Raw genomic sequence first — 23,205 nt, 5'->3', positions numbered from 1 at the left:
GCAAGGGGGTCTGAAGGTTGCGGACCTGTTGATCGGATGGGATTAAGACGATACCTGTGCCCACCGGGAGTCCGTCGTGTGCAGCGCAAGTCCCGCGCTATGACAGGGAAATCTCCACCGTCCGTTGAGAATGCTCCGGAAGGCTTGATTCGCCAATTACATTGGTGGACCTGAACGTCCGCTGCGCACCGCTGTGGCCCAGCTTGTGGAGCCTGCGACCTGTCGCCCGACCCTCTGTCACCTTCTGCCATGTGACGATGACGGGCCTCAACTGTCATCGTCACGGCGCGCTGCGTGTCTGAGCCTACCATGCAGTAGAAGCACGCAGAATCTGCAGATGACTTCGCAACTGATCATTGGGAAGAACAAGCAGACTTCTGTTATTGTTGTCAACCAAGGGCTAACCGTGGGCCAACATGGGATGTCAAAGAGCTGCCATCTTAGCTGTGGCCCAACTGGCGATCTGCTTCATCGGACGAACCGGACCCAAGCTTCTCACCGGCTCAAAAAAATGAGTCTCGGAATTGCAGCAGAATTGTAGATACTCAACTGGATATTCTGAAGCCCATAGCTCCTTTGTCGCATTCACGTAGTAGCCCTTCTGCTTCCATTTACAGGTAATGTTGCCGCCGCAGGATTAACTTCTGCCGTTGCAAGTAGCCCGAGCTTAAATATCAATGTCAAGCACAAAATTCTGGCGACCAGAATGAAATGCAGCTAAATGGGGAGAACGGAGCGTGTTGGACGTGCCGTGTAACGTTGGAGGCATCAGAACTCAACGACAGCCCTGGATTTCAACCCCGCTTCCGAATGCTCTCACCCAAGCACTCGTCCGAAGCTTTATCTACGTATGGCTACCCATGAGGTGACAGATCAACTCTGTTCAATTTTTCGCTCTGGGATTCCGGTGCGCTGAGCCTCACTTCATTGAATTCAGCGACGGCGGTGCCTACCCAGACACCCGGGATGAGCTAGTCTCGGGAGCCGCCCACCGGCCCAACTTGCCACACCGAGTGCTGACGCTTATACTTAAAATCCCCCGACGACGAGGCTTCTTTCATTTTAACGTTGCAGTTGGAATTGCGTTCATATCCAACAGCAACAACATAAATCTGTTCCCTGCATCAAAACGTCTGTGGGGATATTCCAAGTTCACCATGTCCCGAGGAACGGTTGCCGTCATTGGCGCAGGTGCGTGGTCCTCCCCAGCCGGAAAGAAGACTCGTGCCCGGACTGATATCCGAGCCAAACAGGACCGGGAGGTCTTTCTGCCCTGAAAGAGCTTCGCGAGGTCGGCTTCGACGTGACGCTGTTCGAGAAGCGGTCTGATGTGGGCGGCTTGTGGACGTTCTCGGACGACCCGTCCGTCACCTCGGCGATGGCGTGTAAGTGCAAACCACACATCGAATATGTCGAGATTGATCAGGCTGACCGAGTCCAGGGACAAAGTCGCAAATTAGCAAATTCATAGTCAGTTCGGAAGATAGAACATCCTTGCTGGCGTTGACGTGCAGCTAATGAAGGCATGCAGTCGTACATGTCCGACTTTCCGTTTCCTGACCGTAAGTCTATTCGTCTTGGTCAGCTTTGTCTCCCGGATTCTGACGGCGGCGTAGACTATCCTGCCCACATCTCGGCGCAAGAGTGGTCTGACTACTACAAGATGTATGCCAAAAACTTTGAGCTTTACGATAACATCGTTTTCAACGCGGATGTAGACTTGATCCAGAGGAACCAGGAGAAAGGCAAGTGGGTGGTGCACATCAAAGGCGAAGCGACGCCGCGGCCATTTGACAGAGTTGTGCTTGCTAGTGGGTCGGAGACAACGCCGGTATATCCAGTTATTGAGAATCTGGACCAGTTCGAGGGGAAGTTCATGCACTCTCAAGCCTACAAAGGGTAAGTAGGCCCGGTTTGAAAAGTGCCGGGAATTGGCTAATATCACGAACAGGCCAGAGGGGCTCAAAGACAAGAATGTGATCGTCATGGGCATTGGGAATACGGCTTGTGATACTGTCGTGGTGAGTATGCGCCCCTGTTGGCTGATCCAACTTCACTTGTTTATGCGATCACCAGGAACTCGCAGACTACGCCTCGAAAGTGTATCTGTCACACAGACGAGGTGCGAAAATAATTCCTCGCATGAATCAGGACGGCCCTCTAGATGCTGTGATGTCGTGGCGTACTTCTCGTTTCGGCCACTGGTTGGAGCACTTCCTCCCGGGTATATTTAGTCTCCTTACCGAGTCTGTCATCAAGAAGAATTCCATGATCCTCGGGAAACAGGATCCAGGCTGGGGGTTCGAGCCGTCGCCCAGTCTGAAACTCAGCCTCAGCGTCATTGTGGTCAACGATGATCTGTTCTCGCGTCTTCGAGAAGGCCGTGCCGAGTCGGTTCGGGGGTTGACGCGCATCGTGGGACCGAATTCCGTCCAGCTGGACGACGGGAGGATCATCGAGGATGTGGACGTCATCGTCGCGGCTACCGGGTACCGGCCGGATTTCTCACTTCTGCCGGATTTATCCCACACCCCGGCCCCGGATCCGAAGGCCCCGCCCCTCCCGAATCTGTACCAAAACATCTTTGCCATCGACTACCCGGATTCTCTCGCTTGCGTGAGCTACTGCACTGTCGGCGACAATGCGGCATCGTACCGTGAGCTCCAGGCAATGGCTATCGCACAGGTATGGGTGGGCAACTCTTCGTTGCCGTCCAAGGCGGAGATGCGCCGCAGCACCGCAGCGTACCAAAAGTGGACTTGGAAAAGGTTTCGAGCCTTTGCTGGAGCGCCCCTCGGGTCTGGCCAGCAGTATCCGTGGTTCAGATTCGTCCACGAGATGGCAGGCACTGGTATGCATGAGTACCTGGGCTGGGGTTGGAAAGGGTGGCAGTTCTGGTGGCAGGACCGGAAGTTCTACCGGCTGGTAGCGTGGGGGGCTTATTCGCCGCATATCTACCGCCTCTTCGAGACGGGCAAGCGGAAGACGTGGCCGGGAGCAAGGGAGGCCATCATTAAAGTCAACGAGGATAGAGACAAGATGTTTCCAAAGAAAGACAAGAAAAAGACGGCTTGATCGAGGTTTGAAGGAACGGCTTGCCAGGGGCGAAACAAAATGGTGCGGGATTGATTGGTGTTTGCGAGCGTGCCAACCAACCAAACATATATCTTGGAATTTTTTTGGTCGTGTTTGCTTCTTGTCTGTCGCGGGCAGATTTGCGCCAATGCGGTCGACGGGCTGACGAAACAGACGCAAGGTGTTTGGGCGAGACAGTGAGACCCGAGACACGGCAAAGCGGGCTGCCAGACCTGCATCAGGTTTCTTATCTGGCTTGATCCTGCAGTCTGGTCTGTCGACTTGCGATTGCAGGACCAGCTGGACTAATGTACTTGTATACTGAGTGAGTACGCAAATCATAGACGAAGCAACCACTATCGTCTCGAGACGTAGGATCTGCTCGGCCAATGACACGCCACTTGGCACGATGGAGGAGCATTCCCGTCGCAAGAAACAGGGAAACGTCGTCGCCAGCACTACCTCGTACATGCAAGTGTCAACGATTGCAGTTCCTTCGTATGGGCAGCGTGATAGGTGTGTAAGGCCATGATGTGGATGGCTAACAGTGGCTGCGCATCGGTGCACTGGGGAGCCGTTCCGTGCAGCTAGCGGCGGGGATCAGTCTTCGGCAGACGTCGTGTGCTGTGTTGGTATTTTTGGAGACACGACTGACTGGCAAGTCCCGATGGGAGGAGACCCCCGACGGGAAGCAGAGGCAGGCTTGACCGGGCTGGCTTGTTGGCTGGCCTGGCAGCTGGCGGAAGGGCTCCTGTTGGTGTGGTCGCGATCCAGGGACTGCTCCTGCAGGCACACGGGGGTTTCCTGCAAGTAAAAGTGGCCAAGCAGATGAAGGGGTGTGAAGACCTGATGTGAATGAAGCTTGCAGCATATCAGAGGAGCCAATGGAGCCGGGGGTGTCAGGAAGTGGCTTGTGCGTCGGGACCAACATTTTCCCGTTCCTGCCTAGCTGAAGCCCGGATCCACCGCCAACCGGGAGCCGGCTCTCGCTTAAGGGTACGTCCCGCGATGCCAAAGAGGTCCCCTTCGTGTTGGGGCGGCTGCCTGAGGCGCATTGAGACGACGGGCAATTTGTCAAAAAAAATTGTGTGAGGGACTTGAAGGCATTGGCGGGCATGGGGTTGACGGTTGACGGGTCGAAAAAGAGCAGAATATCTGCAATTGATGGTGACTTGTCGCTTGTGACCGACGTCCGACCGTTTCCATTTCCCGCGTCTCCATTACACCCAAGCAGAATCTCAATTGCACCGGGCACCTCAGTCCACAGGTGCATCCCGTGTCCACAGCCCACTCTCAGTTGGGTATCCATATTGTGAATCCACGGTGGTCCCGGCGCAGGCGCTGGTGTCGCTGTTTCTTCGTCCCATGGATCATGGTTGAGACGTGGAAATTGGAGGTCGGTTTGATGCTTTCCTGGCTCTCAATGCGACCAGACGCCACATTCACGAACGCCTAATCAGAGCGCGTCTGCTGCCACACGCCAGCAGAACATGCTACCTGCCTTACTAACATTGAGGCGACTTAACTTCCAGAGGCACTCAAGGTAGGTAGGTGGGCAGCGGGATTCCGTAATGGCGGCGGCCAGAGGCATTCGTCAAAGAGTACAGCAGAGTTAGCCAGCAGCTGGGCCGTCTCATTTTCGTCCCATTCCCAAAGCCCGAATACGTAAGTTTGCAGCTTGCTCGCATTGTTGACAGTACCTTAAAGGCAAGGACTTTATGCACATCGGCCACCAATGCACATGGGACACAGCACAGAAGGCGGCTCTGAAAAACTCAACCGGTGCTTGTCGTTTCACCCTGACGGTTCACCTGTCATTGTTGCAAGCCATCACGGACACCTGCGAATTGACTTGTTGGGTATCCGTACGCAGCTGGCAGAGCCCAGAGGGTATCCGTACGTCGTCCGTAGAGAGAGGCTAAAGCCTAGGCTGCCCAAACGCCCCAGATTGTTTCTTCCGTTGGCCCCCATTGCCGGCAAACACTATGAGAGTGGAGCAGACATGCTGGTAAGGCCATGCCGTGTACGAATTCGGAGCAGGATTAGATTATCGCGTAGTCCGCCGCCCAAGCACAGGCATGATGAAGGGGTCCTCAGCTGCCTTCCAGGTAAGGTAACTAACTGATGGCTGCCTATGGGAAGAGGGAGCATCTAGAACGACAAGTCGGGTCTTCCGTTGAACAACCGTTACTTTTGTCCGTCTGCTATGTGATCTGTGAACCATCTGTGAACCACGGGGCCAACCGAGCAAATCTCCCCCGTCCTCATGAAATTCGAGTCGGTCGTCCCCAATCTCCAAGGGCCTCCTTTTGGCGGTTTTTTTTTTCCTGATGCTTCATTACGACCTCCACTCGTGAGCCAATCAGAGGCTTTCAATGAAGGCAGCCCCGGTCTCTAATTCTCTTTCTCCATCCAATACCCCTGCCACCTACCCCACCCAAGCCAAGCTAGCCAGACTGGGATTAGAACAGCTCAACCCCCTTTTGCTCCCAGCGTGAAGGGAGCAGCAACGTGCTCGTCGACCACGCAGCGGCCAGCAGCAGGCCACCCTCCCAACCTTTACAGCACATGCTGGTCCCTGTACACAGACGATGCCACTGGGAACAGAAGGGCAGCTCGCTGCAGCATCCGCGCTGCCAGCACCACCTCATGCAGCGAACGGGAGCCGAAGCACAGGTGCAGCGGTCCAAGGTCCCCAGGTAGGTACCTAGGTAGTGGCGGCGGCAGCAGCAGCAGCAGCAGCGTGAACGGGAAGAGGACCGGGAAGGAAAGGGAAGGGACGCTGCACCTGCTCTGCACTGTCTGCCACCGTGGGAGAAACGGGACGGGGTCGCACCGCACAGCCCAAATCTTTCCTGTCCCCGTCGCACCCCAAATTTCCCCTTCCACCTAAAACGTAGTCGTACCTTCGTCGTCCTACCTTACCTGACCGACCTACTCTACCTAACCTCACACCTTTCGCAACCACCACACTCTCTCTCCCTGAGGTTGTGATTCTTCCCTTCCCCTTCGACATCATCGATACTGCTTCGAGCATCGTCAGTATCTCTTCCCTCAGGGCACGAGAAATTTCCACCCCAATTGTCCTTTGCAGTCCATCGCCATCACCTGACGTTGCTGCCCCCTTTCTCTCGTTAACCTTTTCCCCTTCTGCGACACTCCTTGACACGCGACTACTTCGTAGACGTCCAGGTACGTACGTGTTTCCTTCACGATTTCTCTGCGAATACCTCCTGCCATGAATTACGAGGCAGGATAATATCCTATTTCATCACCCCATCTCTCCTGTTCGCGCCATTCCTTCGACCTCCTGGCTTGATCTTGCTGCCGCGCGGTCTGCTCCTGACGTCCTTCTGCCTCCGATCATGCTCCTCCCTGTCCACTTCACCTCCTTACTCGATCTTTGTTTCCCCCGAGCCTCTTCCATCTTTGCGGCATAGCTAACTCTTTCTTCCGCTCCCCAGACTTTTCTTCTCGACCAATTCCTTCTCAACCTTGACTGCTCCCCGCGTATTCGATATGGGTAAGCCCCCTTCCTTCCCGGAGACGAAGATTGTGAGACTATGGCAAGGCGAGGCAAGAGGGCACTGGATCCATCTGCGGCAAGCGACGACCACATGGCCTCGTTGGACTGTTTCTACCTCCCGCTCCGGATCGATCGAGTTTCAGGATCGATCTCTCAACAACATCACCTCACTTCTCTTTACCCGACCACATTCGTTCCACCATCTACCATTTCTTGGTTTCCCCTTTTTTGGTCCTTTATTGGTAGACCAGAGATATCAACCTGCCCTACTCCGAGTACCCAAACAAAACGACATACACATTGGCCAACAATTCGGACAATCCCTCCAAGGACCGCAAGGGCAAGGGCAAGACCGTTGGGTGGAGAGATAAGGACGCCGATTTCACAATGAAAATCAAACAGCAGTCAAAAGCAGGGTCGTCTCCCACTACGCAATTTCAAATCATTCGGTCCATGCTCGACGTGGGTAAACCCAACAGCGACGGACAGCCCGGTCCGTCGTCTGCTAGTCGGCTTTCACAACCTGGCAAAGAGAACGACGATCCCGCCAGACACGTCTCTGAACGGCCACCGGGTTAGAGAAGATCCTCTTGCCTATGCCTTGCCAAACATACTTACCACTCGTTACTACGGTACGAGCATGAGCGCTGACATGATTGCGTAAATAGCCTCCGAAGGTTCTCCTGCTACCTCCCCGCCGCCCTCGGCGGCGCCGGCGTCGCCCCCCGCCGGCAAGCTTGTTTCTGCGAACGAGATCGAAGAAGCCATTTCTAACGCGTCCTTAGCTGGCGGTGTTGTGCCCCCTATGGCGGCGCCTTCCAGCGATCTTAGGAACATTGTTCGCCGCAAGCTGACGGGCTATGTCGGCTTCGCTAACCTGCCTAACCAATGGCACCGCAAGAGTGTCCGCAAGGGTTTCAACTTCAACGTCATGGTTGTTGGTAAGTCTCTTCTAGACAGCTTCGTTTTGTCTTGAACACTCTCTTACAAGTGGCGTACAGGTGAATCTGGCCTCGGAAAGTCCACTCTGGTGAACACCCTCTTCAACACTTCCCTCTACCCTCCCAAGGAGCGCAAGGGACCTAGCCTCGACATTATCCCGAAGACTGTTACCATTCAGTCCATCAGCGCCGACATTGAGGAGGCCGGCGTCCGCCTCCGTCTGACCGTCGTCGACACCCCCGGCTTTGGCGACTTTGTCAACAACGACGAGTCGTGGCGTCCCATTGTCGACAACATCGAGCAGCGTTACGACGCATACCTCGACGCCGAGAACAAGGTCAACCGCATGAACATCGTTGACAACCGCATCCATGCCTGTGTCTTCTTCATCCAGCCCACTGGCCACTCCCTGAAGCCTCTCGACATTGAGGTCATGCGTCGCCTTCACACCAAGGTCAACCTGATCCCCGTCATTGCTAAGGCTGACACCCTCACCGACGAGGAGATTGCCAACTTTAAGTCCAGAGTATGTCCCATTCAATTCCCCCCTAAAGCTCAAAATCTAACCCCTCCAGATTCTGTCCGACATCAAGTACCACGGTATCCAGATTTTCGAGGGCCCTCGCTACGAGCTCGATGATGAGGAGACCATTGCTGAGAACAACGAGATCATGTCCAAGGTCCCGTTCGCTGTTGTCGGTGCTACCAACGAGATCACCAACGCGGATGGACGCAAGGTTCGCGGCCGTTCATACCCCTGGGGTGTGATTGAGGTCGACAACGAGGAGCACTGCGACTTCGTCAAGCTTCGCCAGATGCTTATCCGCACCCACATGGAGGAGCTCAAGGAGCACACCAACAACAGCCTGTACGAGAACTACCGTACCGACAAGCTCATTGGAATGGGCGTGTCCCAGGACCCCAGCGTTTTCAAGGAGGTCAACCCCGCTGTCAAGCAGGAGGAGGAGCGCCACCTGCACGAGCAGAAGCTCGCCAAGATGGAGGCCGAGATGAAGATGGTCTTCCAGCAGAAGGTCGCCGAAAAGGAGAGCAAGCTGAAGCAGAGCGAAGAGGAGCTCTACTCGCGCCACAGGGAGATGAAGGAGCAGCTCGAGCGCCAACGCATGGAGCTCGAGGAGAAGAAGCAAAGGGTCGAAAGCGGCCGGCCCATCGAGAAGGAAGGCAAGCGGAAGGGTTTCTCGCTCCGCTAAGACTTCTTTGCCGGTCTCTTGACGCCACTTGTTCGCATTCTTCTTTCTACGACCCATGTCTAAGTACCCATGATGCCCATACAATACCAGCACAACGCGCCTCTTTGTCGGTTCTCTTCTTGTTCTTTCTTATCACCCCTTTTTCTCTCGACCTCTTTTAATCACAACCCTCATCTAATCACTTACGGAAACCCAACATCACCCAAAAGTCTTTGCGAAGCAGTCGTGCAAGGGGTTTTGATGCCGACTAGGAGGGAAAGACGCGAAAGCAAACACGAGGAGTCATTGCTTCTGCGAGGCTTGATTCTGGCGATGAGGCGTTCTCGGGAACAGTAGTCCTACTTGCCGCATCCTATCATACTGTGGCGGACATGGGAGAGGAGGACCTCGGGGAGAAACATGGGGTCGGTTGGGCGAACACATTTGCGCTAGCAGAGTATCCTCGTGGTTTCATTTCTTTCGCAAAGACTTGCCACTCGGAATAGGGTTTTCTTATAATCTATGACGCCACGCTCAATACTCTTGCCGCCTTCTGGTGTCGAACCAGCTAATATCTCTCGCTGTGGACGCACAATGTGGTGAGTGGGTAGAGGCACACGCTGGATGGAGGAGCCCACTTATGTCTAGCAAATTTACCCCTTGATGTTGTATTTTACTCGGATGAGGTCATGGAGAGGGAGGGGTAGGAGACGGTCTGGCATGACAGGCGTCTTCACTTACTTGGCATTTGATTTCCTTGACGTCTACTCTCTTTGTTAGCTTAGTTCCTGTGTGGTTCAAAAAGGGTTGTTTCCCAAAATTTGTCTATCTTGCTGTCTCTATCGTCGTGATTCCTAAACCCTTCCAGGTCATTTAGCAATACTAGGGTTAGTATTGTCAAGACGCTCTCCTCGCGTCCTTCCTGGCCTGTGCCTGATGTCTCGTAGTTGACGTTCGTTGCCTTCCAACCAGCCTAAGAAAACCGTAGACCCTAAGTGCGATGAACATCTAGGGCAAATACATTTAGCTGGGCGGAGAGTATTTCGACTACTATGGCGCCTGTATTCCCGGTGTCTCTACTCTCGTCTGTACCCTCGTGATCTTTATTATCGTCGTCTCTGCCAACGCCGTCTTTCTACCATTTCTTTTACTACCTGACGTCTGGAAACTTCTCGTTGCAGGACATGAAAGTTTCAGGCAAAATGGGCGGTGTCTATGCTAGAAACGAATACTGGTGTTTACCATCCTTTGCAGAGTATGTTGACGACGACCAACACATCCCAAGTAGCACGCACATGGGCAGAAATGTGGGGGCGGGCCTGGAAGCAAAGGCAGGCAACGAGCAACGTGGAGAAGGGCAGAGTCTTTCATTTCCTCTACCAAAGATGATGTACATATAAGACTACGTCTAAGCCTTTACATTCGCGTCGTAGAAGCTTGGGGTCTATATCCTGTTGTACAATGCCGCCTGGACCCCTCCTCAGGGGCGAATGCTACCACCACGTCCTTCATCCACCAACCAAACATCATTAACAAAGCGTCTACCGCCTCCTCAAGTACCAGTTAAAGGCGAGCTGGTTTGTCTCGTAAGAGAAGGGTGTGGGCACTTCGGCGAAACCACGACGGGCGACGGGGTGGCGGAGGTAGACGGCGGCGCAGATGTTCTGGTTCACCTCGAGGTAGCGAGGGATGAAGGCGAAGGGGGCCATGTAGCGGCGGGGTTCCCAGGGGGTCCAGTACGGCTTGGACTCGTCGATGGGGTTCTCGGCGTTGGTGCGGAGCAGGCTTGCGAGAGCCGTCTGCTCGGCCAGGGACAGGCCCTTGACAGCCTGGCGCACCTCGTCGCTGGTGATGAGCTCCTTGATGGTGTCCCTGGTCTCTTGTTTCTTGGCGCTGACCTTTTGCTCCGCCTTCTCTGACTCTTGTTGTTCCTGCTGCTGCTGCTCCTGCTCAGGGGAAATGATGGCCTCGACCTGGTTGCCCTCCAGCTTGAAGTCCTTGAGCATGGAGGAGAGGTGGTCAATGACGTTGTCGGGGCTGATGGTGGCACTCTCGGCGGTGCGGCCGGCCTGGGAGAGGGCGCGCTTGACCTCGCTCGTGAAGGCACGGAGCTGGCGCTTCTTGCGAGGGTTGAGGCCATTCCCGTCGTAGAGGAGTGCCTTGGCGGAGCTGATGAGGGCCTTAAGCTGCTTCTTCTGCTGCGCGGCGCGCTGCTCCTCAGTGAGCTCCTCTGTGGCCTCGGCTACCTCGCCCTCACCCTCTGCTTCCTCGCCCTCGTCCTTGGCTGCAGACTCAGCCTCGACTTTCTCTTCGGAGGCCTCGGCTTCGGTCTCAGCCGGGGCCTCAGCAGCTGCTTCTGAGCTGTTGCTCTTGTTACGGTATTCCTCCCTCTTTGCAGCCCGGAGAGTTTCATAGTCTTCGCCGGCGAGCCACTTTGCGTGTAAGGGGGTCTTGGGTCGGCCAGTGGCATAGAGAACGGAGTCTACGTCGACTTGGAACATGTCGCCTGGGTTCAGGAGGTAAGCACCATAGCGCATCTGAAAAGAGGGGCGGTGTTAGTCGTCGTCAAGGCCGAGTCGAGTGTGTGCAACGCGACTGGAAAAGCTTACCGTCTTGCCGTTGACCTTGACGGCGCCGTGTGTGCAGAACTGCTTCGCCTGGAGGGTACTGCTGGCGAACATGGCACGGAAGATGGCCACGTCTAGTCTCCTCTCGAGCGGCGCAAACGCCATTTGCATGTAGGGCGTCATATGCCTAACGGGTCTGCCTAGGAGTTCTGAGAAGTCGTCCCTCTTGGCCAGCCTGGGGTGGACATAAGGAAGCTTGTCCTCTCTGTCTGAGATGATGCGCTGTTTGCGCTCCTTCTCGGAGCGGGAGAACGAGCCGGCGTTGATATCCAGGTCTTTGCGGCCGGAACCGCGGCCGCCAGCCTGTTCGGAGCCGTCGTACTTGGCGAGGTAGGCCGGGGGCATGTCAACGGCAGAGTAAAGGCGGCGAGAGAACATGCGAGACCAGTCGGACTCCTTGATGTTGGCGCCGTGGTAGCCTCGGGTGAGTGACTTGGCCGCCCATTTTTGCTGGAAATGAGTTTGCTTAAAGCGAAAAGGTTTGAGCCTTGTCATCAGCATGTTGAATAGGTTGTATTTGTTCCATGACTGGCGGACTTTCTGGCGGTAGAATAGTGGTCAGCGGTTTTTGTTTACAGCCAGGGTGTTGTGTGCGGCGTGGTATAGATAGAAGCATCGCATGAGGTAGAGGTCGAGGAGGGCGGCCTCGCAAGTTGTGTGGGTGCTTCAATTGACGCTCGTGCGAGGGGAAAGATGGTTTGTTCGGGGGCATACCATGGACTGAAGGCTGTACCACCTCGGCTTTCTTGCTCTCATCTTGGGCTAATTGTGGTGTCGACGGGGACGTGATCGCACTCGTAGGGCCGGAGGGATGGCGACAGCTTCAGGAGCACGAGACGTCGAGACCGAATTTTTGGTGATGGAACGGCATCTCCCGCACACAAGAAATCGGTACGTACCGTACATCCCACAACGCGCGCTTGAGGGGTGGAAAGCTCTCGTTGGCTTACCTAAGGCAGCAGCAAAGTCTTGGGCTGTGTTTGGAGCAAGAGTTCCCGGATGGGGTGGTCCTGGTACGTACCGCGCCTCTCGCGATTCACCCTTCGCCTGCCACCCGTGTGGTCAATTTTTTCAGTCTCCCCACCTCACCAAGTGGGACTTGCTGCGGGCGGTGTGCATCGAATGCGCGCAACCTGCTGCGGCAGAAACTGGAGCTGTTGCTCGTGCATGCGAATTCTCGTCGCAAAATCCTCGCTGGGGAAACGGCCTGCTCTCTACTTTCTCGCGCTGCCAAATAAAATCCACACGAGAAACGAAGCAACTTTTCTTCAGCAACACAGCCTTGTTTCTCTCACTCACCCACGTCTCGAACCACGGTCGCCGAATCGCATTGGTCCGATTCTTAAACTGTAAGCTTTCTTTTTCTCCTGTCTCCGAATTACTCACGTTACCCTGCTGTCTGACTCTTTGGGGTCGAGGACCGTACCCCGCCACATAATATTCTTCCTCCTTGCCCAGCCTCAATTCACCTTTCGCCGTGTTATTCATCCAGTCATACGCGACGGAGTCATTGTTTCCCGACCGAGTACTTCTTTTTTCGAGGAATTTCATCGTTAATTGTCCCTCGTGCAGACTACTTTTTTCCAACTTGAATCTCGACTCGCCACACAATGAGCGCCGCCGAGGAAACCAAGCCCATCGAAGCTGTCGCCGCTGAGGCGCCCGCCCAGGCTGAGGAGCCTGCGAAGGTCGAGGAACCTGCCAAGACCGAGGAGCCTGCGAAGACCGAGGCCGAGGCCAAGCCTGAAGAGAGCGAGGCGAAGCCCGAGGAGAAGAAGGAGGAGCCTGAGGTCCTCAAGACGACTGCAAAGATCGACGATAAGAACCACTCGAACAACGTTAAGTTTGATGCTTCGCTCCTCCAGGAGACAGATGACCCGGCGGAGATCCGCAAGCAGGTAAGGCCCTCTCTGCAAGGATGCCTGTCGTTGACAAACGAGCTAACGTTTTGACCAAAAGGTCGAGTTCTACCTGTCAGATAGCAACTTGCCCCATGACAAGTACCTGTGGGAGCTCACTGGTGGCTTCGAAAACAAGGCCATTCCTCTCAAGACGATCACCTCCTTCAAGCGCATGCGCCGCTTCCAGCCTTACTCCGCCGTTGTCGCTGCTCTTAAGGAGAGCCCCGCCCTCGTGATCGCTGGCGAGGAGGGAGAAGAGACGATCCAGCGCAAGCAGCCTTACACCCCTGGTAACGATAGGTTCAACGCTCGCTGCGTCTACGTCAAGGGCTTCGGCGACGAGGAGCCCTCTACTCAGTTCGACCTTGAGGCCTTCTTCACCAAGTTCGGCCCCATCAACTCTGTCCGTCTCCGCCGTACCCAGGAGAAGCTCTTCAAGGGCTCCGTGTTCGTCGAGTTCCCTGATGAGGAGGCCGCTCAGAAGTTCCTCGCCCTCGACCCCAAGCCCAAGTGGAAGGAGCACGACCTGAAGATCATGCCCAAGACCGAGTACGTCAAGGAGAAGAGCGCCCTCATCCACGCTGGCAAGCTCGAGCCCAACACGTCGCGCCGCTTCTTTGAGGGCAAGGATGGCAAGGATGGCAACCGCAGGGGTGGCCGTGGCGGCAACAACAACAAGGACAACTGGAGGGAGCGCCGCGACAACGACCAGAAGAACGGCTTCAGGGGAGGTCGTGGAGGTCGCGGTGGCCGTGGAGGCCGTGGCAGAGGCCGTGGCGGTGATCGCCGGGGCGGACGTGACAACGAGAACCGCAGGGATCCCAATGAGCGCGGTAACGACCGCAACGCGTATGTCTTCACCCCAAACTTGACCGTTGACTATCTTACTAACCTCCATTGCAGCGGCAAGCCTACTATTCAGGCCACGAACGACAAGGGCGAGCCCGTCGCGGAAGACAAGAACAACAACGGCAAGCGCGCCCGTGAAGATGACGGAGCCGCTGCTCAGCCCGAGGCGAAGAAGGTCGACACCAAGACTGAGGTCGCCGCATAGGTTATGTGAGAAGAATGGAAACAACCTCGCGAACGGCACACTCTATCTGAAAAAAGAACGAGATACCACTTACAAAAGCACTCTATCGGGAATCGATTTATTTTGGCTTCACCTGCCCGTTTGACAAAAATGAAGGGCAAACGGTCTATGGCGTTCACGGAACTTGGCTTTAGGTAGCTGGCTTAGAGGTCTGGTTGTTATGAAATAGCATGAGCATGTGGCCTTACTTCAATAACGCCTCACTGTGTGCCCTGTCTGGAGTCGCAAGTGCAAGAATGCCAGCTGCTCTGCCAAGCAGACTTGCGGCTCTTTTGCGGTGTCAACATAGTCAATCAAGATATTTGTACCACTTGCACGCTGCTTGCCTCCTGTCAGGATCCACGCTTGATGATGGCGGAAATCAGTTAACTTCTTTTAGTTGGCGCATCCTTATTGATACTCGACTTACGACAATAAGACCTCGGGCCATCCAACCTGCGATAAGATTATCCTCAGCCAGCGGCAAATTGACTCCTCTTTCTCAGCCGCTCCCCAAACACCCACAAGAGAATGGGGCCAGGCAAACCAATACCGACGGCAATCAATGCCAGCAGCGTATTCCCCCACCCATATTCCAGCCTACGGTACAAAGCCGGTGCAAACAACGGAAACCCAAACCCAGCAACGCTTCTCAGCACCATGACCGAGCCGATGGCAGACGCGGCATACCTCGTATACGTATCGACCAAGAACGCCTGAATGCCCTGGAACCCTACAATGACGCCCGCGCTGAACAGCACCGCGCCAAGATTAGGTAGGATCCAATGGGCCTTGTGCTGCGCAGACCATCCGTATATCAGCAATCCGACGGGTACGAGAACCGCCCCCGGAACCATCATCGGCACGCGAAACTCTGGCTTCCCAGGCCCGCCGTCAGGGACGTAGCGCTTCTTGAGAGCGACGTAAACGCGGTCCTGGAACCTGGCGCATGTCTGGGCCCCGAGGAAGAAGCCGAGGCCAAGCGAGATGTAGTTCAGCCCGCTGATGCCGGTCGACTCTCCATACCTCGTCGTCCAGAGAGCCGAGAAGGTGGAGAGAACAAGGTACATGATGCCGTAGAGGTACATCATGTACACGGCCAACGCCTGGATGATGACCTGCGTGCCGAAGAGGCGGAACGGGCGTGTGAGGGCGCCGGCGAGGGCGCGGAGGACGGTGCGGTCCGGGTTGTCGAACTCGGTGCGCAGGGCGGTGTTGCCCGTCTCCTTGACGAGGCGGTTCTTGATGCGGACCAGAAGTACCGGGGCGCAGGTTTCTTGGAGCACGAACAAGCCGATCCCTTGGACGAGGCCCGCGAACATGGTGGTGCTGTAGAAGATCCAGCGCCAGGTGGTCTCCTGCGTGATGAAGCCGCCCGCGATGGGGCCGATGGCCGGGCCCAGGAGGGGCGCGAGCGAGTAGATCGATATAGCTCGCCCGCGCTCCTCGGCGTTGAAGAGGTCTGCGAAGACGGCGCCGCCGACGGCCATTGGTGCCGAGCCGCCGAAGCCAGCAAGGAAGCGGAAGGCGATGAGCTGGACTTTTGTGGTGGCGAGGCCGCAGCCGAGGTTGAAAGCCATGTAGAGCAGGGTTGTGAGCTGGAGGATGATGATGCGGCCGTACAGCTCGGAGAGAGGGCCCCAGATGAGGGGCCCGAGGGCGTAGGCGAGGACGAAGATAGAGAGGACGAGGATCTGTTCAAAGGCGGAAGGGATGGTGAGGTCGTGGGCTATTGCTTCCAGGGCGGGCGCGACCATGGATGAGGACACTGGCGACAGGAGGGTGTAGAATGAGACTGTTGACGGTGATTTGTGAGTACATGGACTGTCATGTCCTGAGTTCAAGCCAACTTACCACAGAATACTGCTGCCCATTTCTTCTTTGAAGGCCAATTCTTGGGGCTGCGGGGGTCGTTCGGCCCATCCCATGTGATGAGAATGGGCTCTTGTTTGTCTTCAGCAGCGACTGAGTCTTCTCCAGTTGAGTGCCTGTCGAGCTCAGGAGGAGCAGAGAAGACGTCAACTGAGGAGCGCGCATGCTCTACCACAGCTTCGTTTCCTTCTTGCTTCATTGATGCGTGTGGTGTTTCTTCAGGCTTCAACTGCTCTGGGTCTTCTGGGGTTTCTTGTTCCAACACAATAGGTATGCAGCATTTGATGGAAACAAACTGGCAAAGTGTTTCTGTCCGAATGACTTCAGCGTTGGTGGACGCATAAATGCAACAACATCAGAGGTGCATTGGAGGGAGACGTTTCACCAGCGGAGAAACAGACCCTAAGACAAGACTTCAAGTATTGCCCAAAAGTGATCAAACATGCGGCCGTGATTCTTCGTGAAGGTACCCTTGACATATTTCATCCTGTTGACACCCTTCGGCAGGCAACTCCATCTATCCCAATACATGTTTCGGCCGAAATCGTCAATGCTTATCTTTTCCACTCTTTTAGCTCTAGGGCTGAAGGCATTCCGAAACCTATTATCGAGCTGATATAACGCTGACGCAGCAATCCTGGGTTTTGCCGCGAGTCGTCTGCTCACGTTTCCGCGTGGAAGCTGCCCAGGTGTCAATGGATGCCGAATTACCCGAGCGGCTCTTATTACTAGACGACTTTCCACTTGCCAAAGAGAGTTTGTCTAAGTATGTACTGAAGTGGGCGATTGCCGAGAAGTGAGAGTTGCGAGAGGGCCGGTGGGAGGTCGTTGCGATTCATTCTGAACCGTGCACAAGAAGCTTCAGGGACTAAGCTCGTAGAAAGACCCTTCGTCCGATTCATTTATCTCTACTTCGTATTAGCCACTTGAAGCCTTTTGTACAGAAACATGAGCTTTGTAGTGAGAGTGGAAGTATATCTTCCCCGTGATCAGTGTCGTCGCTGTCGTCACCATCGTCTTTACAGGGCCCGAAACAAGGAGAGTTGAAGTCAAAGCCGTGGATACTAAATACTGAATAGCCGTACACTCGGCTACTATCTTTTGATAAGTTCTAGCTTTACAGATGACGGCTCATACATGTGAACAGTCATGACAGCATACGTGTTGTTGACCACTCTAAGCGTTCGTTTACGCGCGTCACCCATGCTTTCCCCAGCATCAGGAATAACTTCAATTCTATGCTTGAGCAAGATTGCCGCAAGCGCTGCCACAAAGCCCACCTGAGAGAACCTTTTCCCGGGGCAGATACGCTTGCCGTCACTCCACGGTAGAAATGCGCCCTCAGGGGGGGCCCGGAGCTGCTCGTTTTCCAGCCCTGCATGTGATTGTGATGAAGTGATCCAACGGCTTGGTCTGAATGATGTCGCATCCGGGCCCCAAACTGGCTTGTGTATTTGAATGCTGGGCATGTTAACGTAGACATTGACACTTGGCGGGATATGTCGGTCGCTCCCGCTGACGAGAAGTGTCGTGGACCCTGAACCGGTGCATTTCGGCAGCACAGAGACTGATGGATAGAGCCGCAAGGTTTCGTTCTAGAATCACCCTGTGAGTCCAAATCAAACATGGAAAGCTCTATTATGGTACTCACCATGACAGCTTGGCATCTCTTCAAGCGAGGGAACACTTCCATGAATGATTCTTCAGATTGCCAGTCTGTCTTTTGGCCAAGGACTGACGTGATCTCTGCTGCCAGCCACTCTTGCTCTTGTGGAAGAGCTGCAAGGAGATAGAGCGCGAAAGTCAAGGTATGAGCGGAAGACTCGTGCCCACCAAGGGAGTAAGTGAAGAGATTCCCACGGATCTCTGACTCTGTAAGATAATTCCGCTTCAAGCTCACGTCGGAACTCACGTTCTCGGCCTCAATCTCGCCATTGCTCTTGACCATGAAGCTTAGAAGATTATCCGTCTGAGTTCGTCTTCTTGTTCCCTTTTCTTCCAGCTCCTCTTTACTAGAAGCAATCATCTCGTCGAGATATTGGCGCATTTCACGTGCGGAATCGCGAAAGTTGCTAATCCTATGTGGCAAGAAGGGCAGATCCAAAATCCACTTTGGCACCAGACGGAGAATGAGCAAGTCCTTAAGACTGGTGTGAAGACAGTCCTTGTAGCTGCGTGAGTGACCTTCCGGTATGTATTTTTCTGCGGCTTGGCGGAAGTCGTACTTGACACCGAAGCAAACCCCCGTGAAAACGTGGAGATACACCTCTCGAACGTCTTCTACGGGGTCAATGATGCGACCGCTCGAGGCTGAGAAGTAGTGTTTGATCATCTGCTGCGTCTGCCTGATGGTTTCGGTCCAGACAAGTCGATTATTTCTGTCGCTCAGTGTAGAGACGGTGGCTTTGCGATGGCGAACCCAGTCCTCGCCATCTGACGAGACAAGACTCGTACCAAGAAAATCGAGCACCTCTGTGATGACGGTTGTCAGCAAACATCTCTTCGAGGAAACTTTGAGAAAGTTTGGGTGTAGCTTACTGGCATAGTGGCTTATTTTGGGGAATTCATTGGCACGTTTCCGTAACACCTCGTCGGCGACAGCAGGATCGCGCGTGTGTATTTCGATCTCCCTTGGGGTGGCATGAGCGAAGGTGTCGCCGAGCTTCTCATGGACTTGTGAGTCTCCATGAGCGCGGTCTACCCAGGTCCAGTCTAGCGCATCGTGTTGAGTCCAGCTTCCCAGGCTGAGGGGGAGACGTTGGATAATCGGGGACAGCCGTTTATTGAAGATGATCCAAAACGGGTTGAATGGGCTGATGGGGCTCCATACCACTGGGATGCCAATGGCTTTGGCGATTCGAATGTTTCGAATCAAGCACAGCAGTGAGTATAGAGCATAACTAGCGCAAAGAAATACGATAACAATAGTGGAAGACATTGGTGATGTGGTAAGAAGCGAAGGCGAGAATGACTGCTCCTGACTACCTCTCGGTGCGTTCCAGCGTGCCCAGCGCAAAGCTCTTTTGAAGCTGTGATCGTGCTTGTTTCGGTCGATAATGCGAGCTAGAGCTGGTCCCTTGTCCCATAGCTCTGATCCTGGTATGGAACCCGAGTCAACTTCTGTTTCCGAAAGTTGCGGGATGTCAAGCACGAGTTGCAGATACGCAGGGGCCAAGCGGAACAAGGAACATACTTTCCAAATCTGCCGACTTGAAGTAAGTACGTTGTGGGATGCGACGCCCTTGGTTTATAATGCTGGCAAACTCTACTCAACGTCACAATTCTGATCAGTCATATCTTTTGATCCACTTCCCGCTCGAAAGACGCAACTGCCAGGTTTTGAGACCGTCCCTCAAAGTATGATAAATTCAGGTGATGTTGGCGGAAGTAATGGTTCTGAAATAAAGTTTGGGAAACTCCGAGGAAACAAAGATGGTCGCCGATGCCAGAAGCGAGGCCCTTTGACCAAGTCCATACTGCACTGCTGCTTGTTTACCACAGCTAATTGAGCTTGCTGTCTAGATTGGTCACACAGTGCCAGCACAAGCATATTGTCTAGATTCGTTGTCACATTGTTATCTGAACCTCTGAAGACACAGAGATCATGGAAAACAAAGTGTTTTCAAATGGCATGTCCATGTCTTATACAGTGTGGCTCATAGTTGGCGCTTTAAGTGCTATCCTAATGAGACATGTTGCCCTTGCGATACGGGGAGAGAGGATCATCGGGAAATTGGGTGGACATGCCCAAAAGTTCCAATCTTATACGCCTATCGGTAAGTAGTTGCGTGTCTCACATAATGAAGTCCAGTATTTGGCGACATATGGCTAATGCTCCCCAGAATGGTTGTCTGGAATTCATTTCCTCTTGTCGATCACATCATACGCTTTGAAAGATCAAAATCTCAAATTCATGCACAACACCTTCCGTATTTCTGGAAAAGGAAAAGAAAATCCTTACACTTTCGAGGTCAACATGCTTGGCTCACGCACGTTGTTTACTTCTGACCCCGAGAACATTCGAGCCATGTTAGCAACGCAATTCAATGATTTCGGGAAAGGCGAAAGGTTCAGAAAAGACTGGTTCGATCTTATGGGAAACGGCATCTTCAACGTAGACGGAAGCGCCTGGCATGAGTCTCGCCAACGACTTCGTTCACTTTTCACTCGCCAACGGGTCAGCGATCTCGCTTGTTTCGAGCGCCACGTCCAAGACATGATTCCCATGTTGAGCGGAGGCCGCACCGTCGATGTGAAGGACATCTTGAGCAGATTTGCACTTGATGTATCGGCAGACTTTTCCTTGGGACGACAGATTAATTCGCTGACAAGTCACCAAAATGACGAGTTTTTCGACGCCTTCGAACGTATCCGCCATATTCAATCCTTGATAGAACGATTGGGCCCTCTGAACTTTCTCGTCCCTCGACGCCAGTTTCGCCGGGACCTGGAGACTCTAAATGATTTTATGAAACCAACAATTGAAAAGGCAGTTTCTATGACTGCAGAAGAGCTCGAGGAGATGGATAAGACAGACCATGGCTGGACGCTTCTTCATGCATGCGCCTCTGTCTCCCGAAACAAACGCTGGCTCCGAGACGAAATGGTTGCTATTCTCATAGCAGGCCGCGACACGACTGCTACAACCATGTCTTGGGCCTTTTATGAGCTAGCCAGGAATCCCGACGTCCTGGCTGACCTTCGGCGTGAAATTGAACTCACGGTCGGCGTTGGAGACTCAGCTCGGGAGCCAACTTACAAAGACCTGAAGAGCATGACTTTCGCCACTCATGTACTCAACGAGACCCTGAGGCTGTACCCGAATGCGCCTTTCAACATCAGAGCAGCCGTAAAAGACACCAGTTTGCCGCGTGGCGGGGGTCCAGATGGGAACGGCCCAGTTGGCGTTCGCGCTGGCACTCAGGTCATCTATTCTACCCATGTTTTGCAGCTTCGAGAAGATCTCAATGCGTACGACTTTGCACCGATTGATGAGTTCTGCCCTCGCCGTTGGGACTCTTGGACCCCGAAACCGTGGACTTACATCCCGTTCAACGGTGGTCCTCGGATCTGCGTTGGACAACAATTGGCTCTTACCGAGATGGCATATGTCTTAGTACGTGTGTTTCAGCGGTACAGGAGTGTGCGGATAGGAGTTTCGCCCAGTAAAGCCCAACCAAATGAGGTGGGCTGGGTAAGAAAAGGGTCCGGGCCTGAAGGGATGGAGAGATTTGTCGGCACAAGATTGCGCATGGCGAGTGAGATTACTCTCTCTCCTAGAGGAAGCGTTGATTTGAGATTTATTGAGTGATATTCAAGACGACCTTTGTCTTTTTTTAAAGTAACCTCGAAATAACAGTTCGCGAAAGACTTTTCTCGCTTCTCCCCATTTCCTTTATTATTTTATCTCCCTCTAAGATTGTCCCTATCATTAGCAACATTGTCATCGTGTCTGTTGTCGTCTGTAAACTATCTGTCCGACCAACAAAATTCTTCTGAGAATCGCACTCACGGTATTGATAAATGTTTGACAGGTTCAGATTCACATACTATGACGTATAAGAATGAATACATTAAGAATGATAACCAGAATGATAACAGTGTTGCAGCTGAAATTGTACAGGGCAATAAATAATAACTGGGCTTAGTTTACGATCTAGAAGTTATAAGTTACACCGGGAGTTCTCGGTGACTTTGCCTCGAAGAGCAGTGTAGTTCCAACGACTCGAGATTCCACGCTCTCAAAAGCGGCTTCAAGAGGCTGAATAACGTCACCCGTACAGTCCCCTTCATTATGAAAGACACCCGAAAAATTATAAACAGACATGAGCAGCCTTCCGAAAGTATTGTGCTTTACTCCAGAGCCGAGGACAGTGGCGCCAACAACGGCGCCGCCAGGTTTCAACAATCGGCACAGGCGCGCGACTGCTTCTCCTTTACGGCGCCCTTCTCCTGGGAGACAATGAAGAAGTAACATGCAGGAAATGACATCAAAACTCGTATTTCCTCCAGCACCAGACAACCGAACTGATGATGGTGTTTTGTCGTCACCAAGTTCAAAGACGTCTGCTAGGACTACATCAACATCCACATCTTTGTGTGTGCGCTTGATGCGTCCGCGAGCCTCGGCGAGGGGGTTTTCGTTGATATCGGCTAGGATCACTGTTGTGTCCGATGAGAGAGGGGCATGTTCGATGAAGTGGCCTGTGCCGACGCCAATGTCAAGCAGGCGGGGGCAAGATACGGCAGAAAGGGAGCTGACGTGTTTGCTGTAGTGTCCCTGAAGAACATCCTCGGGACATCCCCAGGCGCGGGGGCAGATGAACCTAAGGACGAGGGTGTCGTAAAACCACTGGAGGAACAGTGGGAAGTAGATTGCGTTGCCGAACTCAGCTCTGCCCATGATGACGTTATGAGGATAAAGGGTGTTCTGTCAAGTCAAGAAACCGAACCAATTCTGTCAGAAGCTGCCTCGCAGTTATGTCGGAAACAAGTAGAATGGTGTTAATGATGTGTTGCAGTCAGTCAGGTCGGGTCCAAGTCGTGATGTGGTATAAAGTTTCGCCTGATACGAAACCGAGGCTCCGCTGCCGTCAATGCTCTCTTGTGAACAAGGAGCTATGATCCATGTAACCCTCAAAGTTCTGGAAGCCCACTTACTAGGTTAGGTAACTTTGAAGCGGAACTTATCAACTTGGAAGGAAGCTGAAGTTTAAATCCAGATGTTGTCTGATGTTGGAGACTGACGTCCCGGAAAGTGGGTACTATCAGACTCAAGAAGCTCAGTCACACAAACACTATTGCGCGAGTTTCAAACCTGACTGGACAACACTCGATTGTGGACGGTCGCAAAAGGGTAATGACTCGGTCCGACTTGCATTAGTTCGCGGATGGCGGAACACCAATCCACTCATAACAATCAGTATAACGAAATCCGAGACTTCGTGAACGGCTCCAAGAAAGTGTCAAACCTTGCAAAGCGGCTGTGATATGCAATGAG

At 53.7% G+C, this 23,205-nt stretch overlaps 7 protein-coding genes across 7 annotated transcripts; 4 read left to right on the top strand and 3 right to left on the bottom strand.

The window, feature by feature from the left end:
* Positions 1 to 1,157: 1,157 nt before the first annotated feature.
* On the top strand, positions 1,158 to 3,075 carry GCG54_00008448 (Monooxygenase aurF; the record flags this gene model as incomplete). The annotated part of the gene is made up of 7 exons (XM_045408414.1): positions 1,158 to 1,191; positions 1,254 to 1,385; positions 1,442 to 1,470; positions 1,532 to 1,562; positions 1,617 to 1,899; positions 1,952 to 2,021; positions 2,077 to 3,075. 7 exons carry the CDS (start codon positions 1,158 to 1,160, stop codon positions 3,073 to 3,075), a joined length of 1,578 nt encoding a protein of 525 aa, XP_045263104.1.
* Positions 3,076 to 6,847: 3,772 nt separating this feature from the next.
* Positions 6,848 to 8,754, top strand: GCG54_00008447 (Cell division control protein 3; the record flags this gene model as incomplete). The annotated part of the gene is made up of 5 exons (XM_045408413.1): positions 6,848 to 7,094; positions 7,153 to 7,233; positions 7,270 to 7,542; positions 7,603 to 8,069; positions 8,119 to 8,754. Coding segments are annotated over 5 exons (1,704 nt in total), but the record flags the coding sequence as incomplete, so codon positions are not given.
* Positions 8,755 to 10,274: 1,520 nt separating this feature from the next.
* On the bottom strand, positions 10,275 to 11,861 carry GCG54_00008446 (37S ribosomal protein NAM9; the record flags this gene model as incomplete). The annotated part of the gene is made up of 2 exons (XM_045408412.1): positions 10,275 to 11,270; positions 11,343 to 11,861. The coding sequence occupies 2 exons, from the start codon at positions 11,859 to 11,861 to the stop codon at positions 10,275 to 10,277; spliced, it is 1,515 nt and encodes a 504-aa protein (XP_045263102.1).
* A 1,109-nt stretch (positions 11,862 to 12,970) lies between these two features.
* GCG54_00008445 (La protein-like) lies at positions 12,971 to 14,315 on the top strand (the record flags this gene model as incomplete). Its single annotated transcript, XM_045408411.1, has 2 exons — positions 12,971 to 13,258; positions 13,320 to 14,315. 2 exons carry the CDS (start codon positions 12,971 to 12,973, stop codon positions 14,313 to 14,315), a joined length of 1,284 nt encoding a protein of 427 aa, XP_045263101.1.
* Positions 14,316 to 14,806: 491 nt separating this feature from the next.
* GCG54_00008444 (Efflux pump vrtL) lies at positions 14,807 to 19,143 on the bottom strand (the record flags this gene model as incomplete). The annotated part of the gene is made up of 6 exons (XM_045408410.1): positions 14,807 to 16,128; positions 16,188 to 16,514; positions 17,132 to 17,222; positions 17,327 to 17,800; positions 17,857 to 18,677; positions 18,744 to 19,143. The coding sequence occupies 6 exons, from the start codon at positions 19,141 to 19,143 to the stop codon at positions 14,807 to 14,809; spliced, it is 3,435 nt and encodes a 1,144-aa protein (XP_045263100.1).
* A 1,038-nt stretch (positions 19,144 to 20,181) lies between these two features.
* Positions 20,182 to 21,374, top strand: GCG54_00008443 (Cytochrome P450 52A13; the record flags this gene model as incomplete). Its single annotated transcript, XM_045408409.1, has 2 exons — positions 20,182 to 21,321; positions 21,372 to 21,374. The coding sequence occupies 2 exons, from the start codon at positions 20,182 to 20,184 to the stop codon at positions 21,372 to 21,374; spliced, it is 1,143 nt and encodes a 380-aa protein (XP_045263099.1).
* A 732-nt stretch (positions 21,375 to 22,106) lies between these two features.
* Positions 22,107 to 22,608, bottom strand: GCG54_00008442 (uncharacterized protein; the record flags this gene model as incomplete). Its single annotated transcript, XM_045408408.1, has 2 exons — positions 22,107 to 22,232; positions 22,285 to 22,608. 2 exons carry the CDS (start codon positions 22,606 to 22,608, stop codon positions 22,107 to 22,109), a joined length of 450 nt encoding a protein of 149 aa, XP_045263098.1.
* Positions 22,609 to 23,205: the final 597 nt, after the last annotated feature.

The sequence above is a fragment of the Colletotrichum gloeosporioides genome, assembly GCF_011800055.1.
Source record: "Colletotrichum gloeosporioides strain Lc1 chromosome Unknown consensus_52, whole genome shotgun sequence".
NCBI lineage: Eukaryota > Fungi > Ascomycota > Sordariomycetes > Glomerellales > Glomerellaceae > Colletotrichum > Colletotrichum gloeosporioides.
Note: the sequence above shows the minus strand (reverse complement) of the source record. Positions and strands in the feature narration are given on the sequence as shown.